Source organism: Caretta caretta, chromosome 27 (genome assembly GCF_965140235.1).
Source record: "Caretta caretta isolate rCarCar2 chromosome 27, rCarCar1.hap1, whole genome shotgun sequence".
Lineage (NCBI taxonomy): Eukaryota > Metazoa > Chordata > Testudines > Cheloniidae > Caretta > Caretta caretta.
The window spans coordinates 10,222,559-10,239,321 of NC_134232.1; the positions used below are offsets into that span (position 1 = coordinate 10,222,559).

The 16,763-nt window shown below is 44.8% G+C and overlaps 1 protein-coding gene across 1 annotated transcript; it reads left to right on the forward strand.

Annotated features, from left to right (window-relative positions):
- The first annotated feature begins 7,203 nt into the window (after positions 1-7,203).
- Positions 7,204-12,500, forward strand: GIP (gastric inhibitory polypeptide). The gene is made up of 5 exons (XM_048829654.2): positions 7,204-7,290; positions 7,945-8,091; positions 8,420-8,551; positions 10,025-10,117; positions 12,335-12,500. Exons 1-5 carry the CDS (start codon positions 7,217-7,219, stop codon positions 12,342-12,344), a joined length of 456 nt encoding a protein of 151 aa, XP_048685611.2. The 5' UTR covers positions 7,204-7,216; the 3' UTR covers positions 12,345-12,500.
- The last annotated feature ends 4,263 nt before the right edge of the window (positions 12,501-16,763 follow it).

The window sequence follows — 16,763 nt, forward strand, 5'->3', positions numbered from 1 at the left end:
GGTCAGACCAAAGGTCCATCTAGCCCAGTATCCTGTCTTCCAACAGTGGTCAGTGCCAGGTGCCCCAGAGGGAATGAACAGAACAGGTAACCATCCAGTGATCCAACCCCTGTCGTCCATTCCCAGCTTCTGGCAAACAGAGGCTAGGGACACCATCCCTGCCCATCCTGCTAATAGCCATTGATGGACCTATCCTCCAGGAACTTATCTAGTTCTTTGTCTACATTGTAATTACAACTGTGTTAAGGAATCCAGTTACAACACAGTTGCATCTAGGCCACGTTGTTATAGAACCATAGAAATATAGGGCTGAAAGGGACTGAGAGAGGTCATCTAGTACAGTGGTTCTTCACCTTTTTTCATTTGCAGACTCCTATGAAATTTGGACTGGAGGTGCAGACCCCTTTGGAAATCTTAGACATAGTCTGAGGACCCCAAGGGTCTGTGGACCACAGGTTGAGAAGCACTGATCCATCCCCTCTCGCTCATTCCCACCTTCTGGCAACAGACGCTAGGGACCCCATTCTTGCCCACCCTGGCAAATAGCCATTGGCCTCAAGAAAAAAAACCTTGAGAACCCATGCTCTACTCAGCACCGATGAGGCCTCAGCTAGAGTACTGTGTCCAGTTCTGGGTGCCGCACTTTAGGAAAGATGTGGACAAACTGGGGAGAGTCCGGAGGAGAGCAACAAAAATGATCAAAGGTTTAGAAAACCTGATTTAGGAGGAAAGGTTAAAAAAATATGTTAAGGGCTGTTACAAAGAGGACAGTGATCAATTGTTCTCCACGTCCGCTGAAGGTAGGAAGAGAAGTAATGGGCTTAACGTGCAGCAAGGGAGATTTAGGTTAGAGGTTAGGAAAAGCTTTCTAACTATAGGGGTAGTGAAGCTCTGGAAAAGGCTTCCAAGGGAGGTTGTGGAATTCACAGGAGGATTTTAAGAACTGGCTGGACAAACACCTTTCAGGAATGGTCTAGGTTTACTTGGTCCTGCCTCAGCGCAGGGAGCTGTATTGGATGACTTCTCAAGGTCCCTTCCAGCCTGCCACTTCTATGATTCTATGAAGACATGGATGGTTCTCATTTGATAAATTTACAAATGGAATTATATGATGTGGTCGCTGAGGATAACAGGGGATTGGACCCGCTGACCCAAGCGGTCCCTTCCAGCATAGGTGCTCAAACTGGGCATGCTAGGCGGCCTGCCACACCCTCAGCTTGAAGTGGGTTCCATCATATACAGGGTTTAGAGTTTGGTTCAATGGCTCTCAGCACCCCCACTATACAAATTGTTCCAGCATCCCACGTCCTATGTTCCTTTCACATATACCCCTTTTATACTAGTATAACTCCATTGGGTCAGATTCTGTGCTGCACCTCAGAGCTGATGCAGCACTGGAGACTGAGGGAAAAGGTGGCTTTACCCCCCGCTCCCTTTGTGCTACCTTAATTCTGGCATGGTTAAGGGCCTGCCCAGCTCAGTGTTCCCAGGGGCTGCTCTAAGTTATGGAGGTCATGTATAACTGCCTATGAGCGGCTCTGCTGTCCAGAGCCTTCCTGCCATGCCTCTGATCCAATCTCTCTCACCCCTGGGAACACCCCAGTACCCCGGGCTGCACAGGAAGGCAGAGTAAGGCAGCCTACAGCACCTCTAGGCTGGAGCGGGAAACCTCCCATGCCAGGTGAATTCCCCAGGGATTCTATCAGAGCAGCATAACGGGGCCATAGTGGGGGAGACAGAATTGGAGCCACTGGCTTTAGTGCAGTGACTCCTGCTTCATACCAATGTAAATGAAAAGAGAATCAGTCTCTGGATTGAGTAACAGCTGGCCATTTGCATTTGGTAGAGGAAGTGAGGGGAATTAAGTAACATTGCCCCACTTTATCAGACCCTACGAAACTGGATCTGAAAGGAGGCACCATGTGGAGTTCAGTTCTGGGCCAACACAGTTTATGCCATAACTATTATGCCCATAACGTGCACTAGTTCTTAATTTTGTGATACAACCATGCTTAATTGCCATTAATGTAAACATATTTTAAAAGCGTATTTTTCTGCTCTGTAGGTCAATGGACCTAATGTAGCTGATCTAAGTGGCTTTGATTTGTTTTAATTAGCTGACTGGTTTCCTGTTTATTTCATGGAAATAGAATTGGTCCATCGCACCGGGTGTATATAAAGGGTCTGAAGGTCCCAAGTTGAGACCTGAATCTGCTGGAGTCCTAAGTGCTACATCAGAGGACCAGGAAGGTAAGAAGCTAAAATCCAATCTCTTTATTTTTGTAATCTCTTCTCTAAAATAATAGTGTGATGGCAGCAAAGGGCTTTGACATTCTCAGGTAGAAGGAGGTATAAAAAGTAGGAATGTAAGAGCTTCCTTACTGGTCAGATCAATGGTCCATCTAGCTTACTATCCTGTCTCTGACAGTGGCCAGTAACAGAGCTTCAGGGACAGTGAACAGAACAGGACAATTTTGGAGTGATCCACCCCTGTCTTTCTCTCGTAGCAATGAGAGGTTTTGGGTCACCTTAAGCATGGTGCTGCATCCCTGATTATCTTAGCTAATAGCCATTGATGGATCTATCCTCCATTCACTTATCTAGTTCTTTTTTGAACCCAGACATACTTTTGGCCATCCCAACATCCCATGGCAATGAGTTCCACAGGTTAATTGCATGTTGTGTGAAAAAGTATTTCCTCTTGTTGGTATTAAACCTGCTACCTATTAATTTCATCAGGTGACCCCAGGTTTTTGTATTGTGGGAAAGGGTAACTAACACTTCTCTATTCACTTTTTCCACGCTATTCATGATTTTATAGACCTTTGAACCGTAGCACACTAGTGGTTAAAAATCTCCTGGAATGATGGAAAACTTGCAGGCTTGTTGGTAAATTTGGCAGCAGTGAGGTAGAATATTCTGCACAAACGAGAAGAATCTTGGGTGACCAGGGGCTTTATCTTATATAGGCAACTATCTCCCCCTACCCCTGAAAAAACAAAGTGTCCCTATTTTTCATACTTGCTATCTGGTCACCCTAGAAGAATCAGACGGTGCACTTACAGCATTGCACAGGACAATATCAATTCTTTAGAGCAGAAGCCAGCTGTCAAGAGACCTGGGGTCAGCTCTGTGCCTCTGTGGGGGCGCTGCATGGAAGGCTTGGTCTAAAGAAGAGGGGAGGGGTGTGTGAGGCAAAAGAGACTTTAAGCTTCTTTTTGTGTCCTTCCAATTCTGAACTGCTGTTGGGGCCAAAACAACCACTGGTGCAATCCAGGCAGCCCAAGAGTGGCTCTAGAATCAGATCATGGCAGCCTCACCAGGGCTGCCTGTGGCTTATGGTGCTAGCCCAGAATAGCTCTAAAGGACTGTCCTGTGTATGACCTTGCCACCTCCCATTCCTGGCTCCTCTCCCAGCATGCCCCCAAGAACATAAGAATGGTCCTAATGGGTCAGACCAAAGGTCCATCTAGCCCAGTGTCCTGTCTTCTGACAGTGGCCAATGCCAGGTGCCCCAGAGAGAATGACCAGAACAGGTAACCATCAAGTGATCCATCCCCTGTGGACCATTCACAGCTTCTGCCAAACAGAGGCTAGGGACACCATGCCTGCCCATCCTGGCTAATAGCCATTGATGGACCTTGGCCTCCATGGATTTATCTAGTTCTTTTTTGAACCCTGTTATGGTCTTGGGCTTCACAACATCCTCTGGCAAGGAGTTCCACAGGTTGACTGTGCGTTGTGTGAAGAAATATTTCCTTTTATTTGTTTTAAACCTGCTGCCTATTCATTTCATTTGGTAACCCCCTAGTTCTTGTGTTACGAGAAGTAGTACACAACACTTCCTTATCTATTTTCTCTACACTAGTCATGATTTTATAGACCCCAATCTTATCTCCCCTTAGCTGTCTCTTCCAAGCTGAAAAGTCCCAGTCTTATTAATCTCTCCTCATATGGAATGCGTTCAATAGCCCTAATCATTTTTGTTGCCCTTTTCTGAATCTTTTCAAATTACAATATATCTTTTTTGAGATGGGGCGACCATATCAGCACACAATATTCAAGATGTGGGCGTACCATGGATTTATATAGAGGCAACATGATATTTTCTGTCCTATTATCTATCTCTTTCTTAATTATTCCCAGCATTCCGTTTGCTTTTTTGACTGCCGCTGCACAGTGAGTGGATGTTTTCAGAGAATGATCCACAATGACTCCAAGATCTCTTTCTTGAGTGGTAACAGAATCGGAAAGCATAATCCCATCATTTTATATGTATAGTTGGGATTATGCTTTCTGATGTGCATTACTTTGCATTTATCAACATTAAATTTCATCTGCCATTTTGTTGCCCAGTCAGCCAGTTTTGAGAGATCCTTTTGTAGCTCTTCACAGTCTGCCTGGGTCTTAACTATCTTTAGTAATTTTGTATCATTTGGAAATTTTGCCACCTCATTGTTTACCCCTTTTTCCAGATCATTTATGAATATGTTGAATAGGACTGGTCCCAGAATAGATCCCTAGGGGACACCACTATTTACCTCTCTCCATTCTGAAAACTGACCATTTATACCTACCCTTTGCTTCCTACCTTTTAACCAGTTACCAATCCATGAGAGCACCTTCCCTCTTATCCCATGGCAGCTTACTTTGCATGAGAGCCTTTAGTGAGGGACCTTGTCAAAGGCTTTCTGAAAATCTATGTACACTATATCCACTGGATCCCCTTGGTCCCCATGCTTGCTTGCAATGCAATGCTTGTTCTGGCGGAATTCTCCTTTGGCTCCTTGTAGGCTGCTTATGGCCCCTGTATACCATCGGAATAGCATATAGAGGCTGATGGGGGTGGGGAAGATCCTTCCTCTAGCATCTTGCCATGGTGGAAAGGCTTGTGTGTTCCGGTGACCCAGGGAGGTATGTTGGTGGGAGTTTTAACTCCTGGCAGGGCCACCCAAGCTGGACAGGTCAAAGGGTAGGGGCCAGACGAAAAGCAGACCACTTGCCTTTCAGGTTGGGAGTGGAGGGACAAGCCAACAGCCCATCCTTGTAAACAAGTTAAGTTATAGTGACATGACAAGGTAGCAATGCGGGCAAACTGTATGATCGAGGGGGCCGGCAGAGCCGTTTTTATGCCGTACGCAGTGGCTGATAGTGTGGGAGGAATTTGGATTCAGAATTTCATATCAGAACCCCAATCCTGCAATACCGTTAAAAACATCGTCACATTACTGCTCTGACTCAACTCTGAGTTTCATAAAGTCTCTTAACCGTTTAAACCTTTTTCTCCTGGCTCGGGTAAATTTAACATAATTTGGGAATGTTTTACTACGTTTTCCTTCTCTTTCATACATGGTAAAATTCTACCCCTAGCCCAGCTTGACCAAAAATTACCTTTTAAGTAAAACAATGTTCTTCCACAGATTAACTATTTTTATATATGTAACAAAAAGCATTTGCAAAAAGGAACAACACCAGTTATTTTAGCTTTATGCCTTTTAAAATTCAAAATTAATCAAATACTATTCAACTTTGCATTTCATGTAGATTCTTTTTGTAATTCTTTAGCACATTCTGTAAACATTTGTCTTCTATTGTTTTAGATATAAGCATTTGAGGGGTTGTTGTTTAGCTATACATTTGATTTAAATATGAAACATTAGATTCTTGATTCATTTGATCTTGATACATTTGATTTAAACACTATCCCTTTGATTTAACCACTATAATGTGATCTTGATTCATTTGATTTTTGATATATTTGATTTAACCACTATACCTTTGATTTAAACACTATCCATCTGATTGCTTTTCACTTAATAAAAGGGCTTCACAAATACTTTTAAATGCTCTGTTTTTTCAGAAGTGAAAAAGGTGTCATTCATGAAACAGCATCTAAAATTTTCACAATTTCTGTAAAATCATAAGTAAGGGACTGATCTTGGAACTATTTAAGAATATAAGTAACTTTATTTATGTGACTAAAGTTACTCTCATATAAAAGTGATTGCTGGACTGGACACCTAAATGCTGATATATAATGATCTTTTTTATTGTTGTTAATAATATTAAAACTCAGCACAGCAGCACATTTCCCAAAATATCTGTAAAAGAGAGTGAGATGCTGAACAACAAAATGTTTTCAATGTGTTTTGCTATAAATACAATGAAAAGACAGGATGATATTTTTGAAAAGCACTTGGAGAGCTGAGATGTTAATTCAAAGCAGTCAAATGCCCAATGCGTTTTGAATTTAAATCTGGAAAAAAACACGTGGACTAGTGACAACTCAAAGACGATAGCTTCTTGGGGACTGATCCAAAGTGCTTTCAAGTCAACAGGAGCCTCTCCATGAACTTCAATGGACTTTGGCTTATATCTTTAGTCAAAATCCTACCCAACTGAATGGAAAAAGGCCCGTTCATTTAAATAGAAATTAGATTGGGCTCATAAATCCTGCAGAAATGTTACATAGAATAATCTTCCTATCAGGATGTCATATTATTACCATTTATTATGTAAGGCCTAATCTGAAGCTATTGAAGTCAATGGCAAGACTCCCACCCATTTCACTGGGCTTTGGAGCAGCCCCTAAAGCAGCATAGGGGTACGCAGCCCTTTTGCAAACATGGAGGAAGATAGGGTCTTTGTGTTTGTCTATGCTAGGGGCACTCCGGCACCTTGGCTATGCCATTATAACCCTGTAGTGTGGATGCAGGCTACAGCAACGGATGGGTTTTTCTGTTGTTGTAGGAACTCCACCTCCCCGAGGGGTGGTAGCTAGGTCTATGGAAGGGTTCACCTGGTGCCCGAGCCGTGTCTACGCCGGGAGGTTAGGTCAGCATGGCTGTGTTGCTCACAGGTGTGACTATTTCACACTCCTTAGAAATGTAGCTCAGCCAATCTACATTTTAAGAGTAGACCAGGCCCTTGCCTCAAGGAATTTACAATCTACCATGTATTGATGATTCCGATATAAAACCGTAAAGTGGCAGGGAATGGCTTTGGGTATGGTGTGTGCAGAAGTCACTTTGTGTTCAGGAGAGACGAGGCTGTTCCAAGCATAGGGATAGGATTCATGCATTACAGTCACACATGCAAATTACACACATCTCCTTCAGCTTGCTTTCCTGTTCGTAGATCACTTGGTTGTCTGGCCTTGTTGGTCATCTGTATTGCTCACACTTTCCGTCTTCCTTCAGAGAAACAAGCCAGGAAAATGGTGTCCTTGAAAGTTCTTGCTCTGCTCATGGTCTCTCTGAGCCTTGTTCTGACAGAGGAGAATGACTTCAGGTAAGCCACAAACATTTTCAGTGCACTTTAGACCTCCAGTGATTTCACTGGGCACTGGATCAGATCCTTAGCCAGATCTCACATAGTGTATCTCAGTGCGCAGAGAGGCGAGCAGAGAGGATGATCAGGTATAAGGGAGATTTGTCAGCCAAGTGCCCTGAGCACAGGGATGGGAGCCAAGAATTCCTGAGTCCCCAGCTGCAAACTTCACATGCAAATGAGCTAGAAATAAACGAGGATGGCTAATTCCTCAGGGGTGACAGGCTTGGATGGCTCTCATGTATTGAAGCTGGTAAAGCCAAAGGCAATTATACAAAATGGACATATGATATAACTCCTCCCCCCCGGCCCCCCGTAAACTCACTCCCACAGTGGGACACAAGTGACTCCCACTGAAATCAACAGGAGTTACTTGTATCCTGAGGGATGGAAGGAAAGGTGGGAAAGGAGGATCCGGCCCCTGTGTACTTCACTAAGTTGGGCAGGCACTGGGGAGCCTCGTCATGGCACTAGAGATATTGCAGCTGGTAATGAAATGTCACTAACCACAGTCATGAAATGGGGCATTTGCCTTGAGCTAGAAGCAGGGGGGCCTTTGCAATGTTTTCTCTCTGCCTAGCCATGATTCGCTCTGTGTCTCTCCTGCATTCTCAGTGCCAACCCAAAGAGTCCCAGCACCAGAGCCATACAGCGACGTTACTCCGAGGCCATCCTGGCCAGCGATTACAGCCGGACCATGGATAACATGCTCAAGAAGAACTTTGTAGAGTGGCTGTTGGCCAGAAGAGAGAAGAAAAGCGAGTGAGTCTTTAGTGTTGCCGTTGTCCAAATTTCAGGCTGTCGTTGGCCACACGGAAGCGTATGGAGAGTGCAGAGCCCAGAATATGTTTCTTGCATGACAGCAGCAATGTTGTGGGTGCTTGAACCCCAGGAAATGCTTCTGTTCCATGGGGGGGACACAGCACAGCAAGTCTCCCCTTTGCTATCTAAGGCTGCCTCCTTTGACAGCTGTGCTGCTGGTACATGGCATGGGGAGGGAGATGTGGCTCGGAAATCAAGGAAGGGAAGTATGTTACCACACTCTGGTGGAAACCCAAGGTCAAGTCCTCTTTGAATTTTGCCTTTCCAGGAACGCCATCGATCCATCCAAGAGGGAAGCTGAACCCCAAATGTCAGTTGTCAGTGGCCCAGGCTTGGAGCTGGCCTCCCAAGGGGCTCAGGACTTCTTTGTCTGGCTTCTAAAAAACAAAAGAAAACAGAGGTGAGTTCTGTGACTGGAGAGCTATTTGATTGTGGAATAGTATCCCCATTGCAGGACGGGATCCCCAGTGGTTGAGTGATTTGAAGGAACACTTTCAGATTATAAAGCTTTGTTAAGAATTAGAGAGAGTTGAAACTTGGCATTTCCGATCTTTAATTGGGACGCTGGTAACAACATGACTCACAACAACAAATTCTGCTGGAAAACAAAGTGTATCCCTGGTGAATTCCAAATGCAACTGTAAATTCGTTCCATTCATGGCCCTCACTTTTATGCACGGCAGAAGGTTTAGGAACAGGTGTGGGGGTGTCAGAGAGTTTGTAGAATACCCCACACCCACAAACACACTGGTCACCATGCACCCTAGAACTGCAAAGAGGAGTGAGCTCGACCGACGGACGATCAGTGCCACATTAATGACTCTGTCTGAAGGGCTTGTCATGTCGGAAAGGGGTTAAGTCACTCACGTTTCCTTCCTGGTTAGTCAGCAGGAACGCCCACAGCCGTTGAGATGTCCTCTTCATTCTGCCTTCCTCACTGAAGCTTTTATATTGCACAAGAGAGCCTGGTTATTAAGACCAAAACACCCTTTAATTTAAACTGCCTGTCACTGCTTATGGCTTTGCTGGGATGCTCAGACAGCAGCTTGGGGTCTTCTATTAAGGAGCAAATGACCGAAGGGAGATTGTCTTGCCTGCTGCAATAACCAGGACTCCAAGTGGCATCTTGAGGGACAAGCCTGGATCCATGCAGGATTACCTAGATCAGGTCCAGATTACCTAGATTGGTCCAGATCAGGAGGCAGAGATTTATTTGGGAGGTTCCTCAACACGGGGGGTAAGACGGAGGGAAAGCCATGCTGTGCTTTCAGAGGGAAAGAGCGTGGAGTGATACATTTCGTAAAGGATAATGCGGAGCATTGAGAGAGGCAGAGAGGAGGGAAACACATGCCCCTGACTGGGGAGTCCTTGAACAGTTAGAGCCAGACAGCAGGTGAATTCAGACACGACCCTGAGCTGCAAAATTTGAATCTCGCTCTAAACTTTCCCATTCAGATCCAGGGGGTTGATCTGGGCCCAACTGAAATTCTCTTGGTTTTACCCTCTGATAAGAGAATCACTGTCCAGTCTGCCCAGCAAAGCAAGTTCTCTTTGACATTGGCACTGCTACCTGTGCAAAAATTCTCACCTTCAAACCTCTCTTCCGGGCAACCTGAATTGCATGAGCAAATTTTCTAGTGAAGACAAGACTTTGAAGCGGAGAAGGAAGCTTGCTCTGCCAATGCCCCATCCTGTACCTGTCCAGTGTAAGACTCCAGTCTCCAGGGCTGGCAATCAAACATCTTCCAATAGCACTAAAGCGAGTGACTATATTTGCAAGCGAAGGAAAACACAAAGCTGCGGGTCATGGGGGGAGATTTGTATTCCTGGCTTCTTATCAAATCCCTGTTCCTCTGATTTACATTTGTTGCAGTCTTACTGCTCCCAAAGAATCTGATCACTTGAAAGACGTTCTGAGCCCGGAGCTATTGGCGTGGCTGATGTCTGCTGATCTCTGCAGACCAACGTGAGTGGCTGTTCTTCCTATTCCTGTTTTTTAATGCTTCTCTTCAGTTCCCATCCCCCTCGCTCTCACTGTACAAATAGCTGCATAGAAGTGCTGGGCTGCTTTGGTGACAGACTTTAGATTTCTTCAGCTAATGTTCAGGTCAGATCATTAGCTGCCCTGGCACAGCCCAGGAATAATGTCTTCACCCCACCTTAATAATAACATAACATACAGGTTTCAGAGGAACAGCCGTGTTAGTCTGTATTCGCAAAAAGAAAAGGAGTACTTGTGGCACCTTAGAGACTAACCAATTTATTTGAGCATGAGCTTTCGTGAGCGACAGCTCACTTCATCAGATGTATACCGTGGAAACTGCCACATAACATACATGAGAACAGCCACACTGGATCACACCAATGGTCCATCAAGCCCAGTATCCTGTCTTCTGACAGTAGCCAATGCCAGAGGTTTCAGAGGGAATGAACAGACCAGGGCAATTATCAAGTGATCCACCCCCTGTTGTCCAGTCCCAGCATCTGACAGTCAGAGGCGTAGGACACCCAGAGCATAGGGTTGCAGCCCTGACCACCTTAGCTAATAGCCATTGATGGACCTATCCTCCATGAACTTATTTAATTCTTTTTTTGAACCCAGTTATACTTTTGGCCTTCACAACATCCCTTGGCAAGGAGTTCCACAAACTAACTGTGTATTGTGTGAACAAGTATGTCCTTTTGTTTGTTTTAAACGCGCTGCCCACTAATTTCATTGGGTGACCCCAGTTCTTGTGTTATGTGAGGAAGTAAATAACACTTCCCTATTCATTTCTCCACCACATTCACGATTTTATAGACCTCTGTCATGTCCCACCTTAGTATCTCTTTTCCAAAAATCCCAGTCTTTTAAATCTTTTCTCATATGGAAGTTGTTCCATGCCCCTAATAATTTCTGTTTTCCTTCTCTGTACCTTTTCTAATTCTGGTATATCTTTTTTGAGATGGGTTGCCCAGAATTGCACTCAGTATTCAAAGTGTGGGCATACCATGGATTTATATAGTGCCATTATGATATTTATTGTCTTATTATCATTCCTGACATTCTGTGTGCTTTTTTGGCGGCCGCTACACATTGAGTGGGTGTTTTCAGAGAACTATCCACAATGAATGAATAGTAAGAGGGGGGCCATGATAAAAGGATGTAAAATAAGGAACGGTCTAGGGAAGGAAGATCAGGAATTTCTGTTCTCACAGTCTCATAACACAAGAACAAGGGGGCATTTGATTAAACTAAAAGGTGGGAAATAAAAACTGTTTAAAGGAAATATTTTGTCACACAACATGTGATTAAACTGTGGAACTCACTGCCACAGGAAGGTGTTGAGGCCAGGAATTTAGGAAGATTCAAAGATGGATTGGACACTTAGAAGGATATCAAGAATATGTACCACTGTCATAATTAATTATGACAATTTTCAGAAGGGATATTAAGCCTTGTGCATCAGGGTTTAAGCTGATCTCTTTTAGAGACCAAGATGAGACCTGGAGGGTGGGGGACAGATTGTCTCATATCTGCCTACTGTGGGGTTCGTGCACCTTCCTCTGAAGCATCTGCTGCTGGCCACTGTACTTGTCAGACTTTGGATCTGATCCAGCCTGGCAATTCCTGTGTTTCACCTTGACATGTCATGAATTCTGGGAAGGTCTGGGAGTCCCTGCAGCTCCCTGTGTAAGTTAGAGCAGTCCTAGGGAAAGGAAAGACTCTCATTGACTTCAGTGAGCTTTGGATCAGGGCCTTGGTGCCCATTGCTCTGCACAACAGTGTGTGTAGGTGGGTATTTAACAGCCAAGAACAACAGGGTAAAGGCCTATTCTTATGAGAAGTAAGATGCTTAGATACAGAGGTGATGGGCACCTTAGAAATGCCATAGAAAGAAAGCTGGAGAGGATCTGTAATATCCACCCAGAGCAAGTAGAAGCTTGGGCCCAGCTCCACAAAGTTATTTAGGCTACTAACTTCCATTGATTTCAATGAAAATGCAGATCTGGGCCTGTTTCTAGATACCATCTAGGAGACCCCAGCAGGGTAAGTTGCACGGAACGCTGTTTAGAATGATGGGCTCCTCCTGAATTCGAACCCACAGCTCAGAGAGAGAATTATTCCTGCCCCCCCACTCCAAAAGGCTTGAATATAGCAACACATAACATTATTCCTTCTCCCAATTATCTGTTTTCCCAGGACCCAGTAGCCCCAGGACTCTCCAGAGGAGCTGTCTATGCACTCTAACAACGGACGTGTTAAGAATGAAGAAGGATTTTGTAGCCACTTAGCTCAGTATTCCCCCTCTGTGCATATTGTGCTCTTTGCTGCTGTAAACAATAAAGAAGGTAGTCTGAAGCTGAAATGAGACTGAGATTTTTTTTTTTTAATTAATGGAAATATGACAGGATGACTGGGAGGATTGCCAACCCTCCAGGATTGTCCTGGACTCTCCAGGAAGTAAAGATTAATCTTGAATTAAAGATTATGCCATGTGATGAAACCTCCAGGAATACATCCAAGCAACATTGGCAACCCTACCAGTGGTCCCTTTAAGAGTGAGTGGGCTCCAGGGTACCAGTGATTGGTTACCTTCTGCTGAAGTGGGTCTAAGGGACGGCCCCTGAGCCTTATATAGGGAGGAGACACAAAAACAAGGAGGAGAAAAAGGAAGAAGGTAAGTCTAGTAAGAGGCACCCAGAGTCCTGTGCTAGAGAAGAAGCTCGTCTCCAGAGAGAAAGCTCTGAAAAGCTGGGGAAAGGTGTCAGGGTGCAGATAATGCTTAAAGAAGAAGTTTGTCTCCAGATTGAGAGCCTGACAAGAGATCACCTGGTGAGGGGGCAGTGGGATGTCTAAGCATTGATTTAAGATGGTTCAAGGAAGAGTGGAATTGTTGAACTGGAGAAATTGAAAGAAGGAGAGACTACTATTGTCTCCAGACTTTGGGGTTTAGGACAAGGTGAATCCTCCTGTCTGTGCGAGTGAGAAGGTGACTTTGTCCCAGTAAAGAAACCCAGGTTGGGCATCAGCATGGATCATCCTGGTGTAATTCTAACGTGGAAGCCCTAACTTGTGGGGAAACTGAGGCAAGAAAGGTGCTGCAGAGCCACACTTGGCCAGAAGGGGCTATCCCAGGGCAGGCACGCTCTTTTACAGGGAGATATTAAAAGAACAACAACACTGTGCCCTGGCAACCAAGGATCTCCAAGAACTTTAGGAACATTTATTAATTTTACCCTCGTTTTACAGATGGGCAAATTGTGATACAGACAGGTTAAAAGCCAGATTTTTAAAGGCCCAGCTCCGATTTAGGCACCTGACTAAGGGCCTGATTTTCAGAAGTGCTCAGCAGGCTGATCCCTTCTGCAAGTCAAGCCCTGACTGGGGGCAGTGACCTTTACTAAAAACTTAGCGGTAAATGGCCTGCCTAAAGGCATAGAGTGAGTCTAGGGCCGAGTCTGAAACAGAACCCAGATCTTGCCTATGCTCAGCCCTATGTCATAACCACAAGACAACCTTTCCTGTCCACACTCTTGGTTCCTCTTGCACACGTGTATATATTATCATCCCAGTAGGGCTGGGCAGGGCCGAGACTGGAAGTCCATTGCAAAATAAATCCTTTGTTAGAATCCATTTTGGAATTAAAAATGGTTGCCTGCAATTGTTCTGGGCCCTGATACAGCAAAGCACTTAAACCAAGCATTGCTGAATTCACACCTGAGACGTTTCAGGATTCTAGTTTGATTGGCTCACCGCTAGAGGGAGGGCTTATAAAATAAATCAAGGAACACACTTTACCAAGCTCAGTTTACTATGGTAGGACTACATTTATCCATGGTGTAACTCAGCTGAGGCTGGCTCTATGCTACATAGTTTTGCCGACACAGCTATATCGGTAAGAGGTGTGATCCTCGACTGCCATAGCTGTACCAGCAAAAGCCCTTTGTGCGGGTGCAGTTATAACAGGAAAGACTGCCCTTTTGCTTGTTTCACTGGGGGGGGGGGGGAAAGAAGGGAGGGTGGAATCAACTAAGGGGGGATATGATGTAGATCTATAAAATCATGAATAGTGTGGAGGAAGTGAATAAGGACATGTTATTTACCCCTTCACATAACACAAGAACCAGGGGTCCCCCAATGGAATCAGGTTTAAAACAACCCTAAAGAAATACTTCTGCACACACTGCACCATCAACCAGTGGAACTCCTTGCCAGGGGATGTTATGAAGGCCAAAAGTATATCTGAGTTCAAAAACAAATTAAATAAATTAATGGCAGATAAGTCCATCAATGGCTATTAGCCAAGATGGTCAGGGATGCAACCCCATGCTTGGAGTGTCCTGAAGCCTGACTGCCAGATGCTGGGACTCGATGACAGGGGATGGATCACTTGACAATTGCCCTGTTCTGGTCATTCCCTTTGAAGCGTCTGATATTGGCCACTGTCAGAAGACAAGATACTGGACTAGATGGATCATTCATCTGACCCTGTATGGCCACTGTTATGTTTTGCTGGTATAAGTTGCATCCACATTAGGAACCCTTTGCCAAATACTGTATACCAATATAGCTGTACCAGCAAAGCTCTCCTAGGGTAGACTTGGCCTGGGGTTAATGACAGTATCTCATGAATTTGGACCCATAATACAGCCTCATCTAAGGAATGTGCAGGGCACGTTGTCAAGATACCACTGTGTCAGTCTCCTCTACTGGTTGATGCATGGCCTGGGTAAAAGGATTGCAACCCATTTCACTGTGGCCACGCGTCCATGCCATTTAAACCAAAAAAAAAAAAAAAAAGACACAGTGTTCATTGTCACCTCTGCAGGCAGACGCAGCAGCAAGGCCAAGGACTGAATGGAGACTGAGCTGCCCTTTCAGTCCTAGAGAGGTCTGCTACAGCTCAGCGTTGAGACACATTGGCAGGAGGTGTAAACGTGTCCAGCTACTATGCACGCTATTCCTGCTGCATGGCTAAATGGAGGACTTTAGTCTCCAGGGTTAGCATTGATTCCCTTGTTATCTTCTTGGGGCATGCACTACTTTGTGGCTCTCCTTTATTACCCCGCTGGAGCCAGCCCTGCAATTTTGATTTGTCCTAAGGAATCAGCTGTCCTCCACTTCATTTTGGCCCATCCCCTCCAATTTTGTCTGCGGGCAGGCCCTTTCAGGAGCCATCCCACCACCTGCTGGAGATCAAAGGGGATAGCACATTTCACCACCGCTTCATTCAACATTGTGCTTTTTAAAGGCAATTACTAAAAAGCAAAATTGTCTTTTACATGGATTTTTAATAATATTTGGATAAGAAAATCTTAGAAAGGACCAAGAGTTCTTTTAACTCTTGCTAGCATGGTTGTAAGGGGAGTTTGTCTATAGACAGGGATTGTTTTATTTTTGACCCATGCGACAATTACCAAAAACTTCATTAAGAATTGAGATTGCCCACTTGTATCTTGTGCCCTACCAGAATGTCAAAAGCGGCTAAACTGAAACCTCTGAAAACCAGAAAATACCAATTTAGGATAATGCCACACCCAGCAACACAAACTCTTTGAGCGATGCCCTAAGATGCCACTAACATGCACTACCGTCACGGATGCTACAGGACACTTTGGGAACAGAGCACATTAGTATTACAGGACAGAGTCTAATGCATTAAGACCTTTAAAAATCTGGAACTTTGTTTTATTTTTACATAGATCATCTATATATAGATTGAAATTTAAGACAGTTAAAAGCAGAAGTTCCATAAAGCACTTTTTTGTGTGTGTTTTAAATAACCAAGAGCATTGGAGATAAGGCGGGATTCATTTAATGCATGACTTCATTGAGGGTTCATGAATATCAGGGGGACTGCAACCATCTCGCAGCCTGCCAATGTTGCTTAAAGATAAGAGGATCCTGGGTAGATCAGAGGGAAGCCCTGGTATGGAAAAGGTGTCATACCACTGATTTAATGTATGAAGTTGGATAAGATCTGGTTCAAGATTTAGCAGGCAGGGACTCTCCCAGCAAGTGACATGACTATCTCCATGGGCTTAAATCATTTGTGAGTTTCACACACAGCAAGGGTGGAGTGAAGCCCAAATGTAAATGTGAAATGAGCAATGTACTTTATAATGAAAGACACCTGAGAGATCTGATCTTCTCTGACTCTGATCCCTGCCTTCTTCTATCATTAGTTGTAATTGAATAACACCTGCAGGGTCTGGGAAATAGGGACAACCCAGTACTCACGGTTTATCAAGGTCTGACCCCCTCGTGAAGTAGGTGTGAGGGGAATCTCTTTTAGATGCTGGGCTGCAGAGTGTGCAGTCACTCAGCATTCGGGGGTGAGAAGGGACAAGGAATCATCAGCCTTTGGGGTACAAGGGTTCGATCATTCCAAGGGACAGGAACACAAAAGTGGGGAAGGCAGGCCACACAGGGTATGTCTACATTGCAATATAAGCCTGGGATTCAAACTCAGTCTCAAGACTACCCACCTTCCATCTACATGCAAATCACGCTAACACAGGGCTTGGTCCCAGCACCCCATGGCATGGAGGGTCCAAGCCTGAGTCAAGCTGGGACCCAGGGTTCAAGCCCTATTGCTATGCAGTGCAGATGCAGCCCCACTAGACTT

Bases quoted from the DNA above. Each gene is read 5' to 3' on its own strand.
- GIP (XM_048829654.2), top strand. From the start codon at position 7,217: ATGGTGTCCTTGAAAGTTCTTGCTCTGCTCATGGTCTCTCTGAGCCTT. The intron at 8,092-8,419 runs GTGAGTCTTTAG...TTGCCTTTCCAG, and splicing joins AGAAGAGAGAAGAAAAGCGA to GAACGCCATCGATCCATCCA. The intron at 8,552-10,024 runs GTGAGTTCTGTG...CATTTGTTGCAG, and splicing joins AAAAACAAAAGAAAACAGAG to TCTTACTGCTCCCAAAGAAT.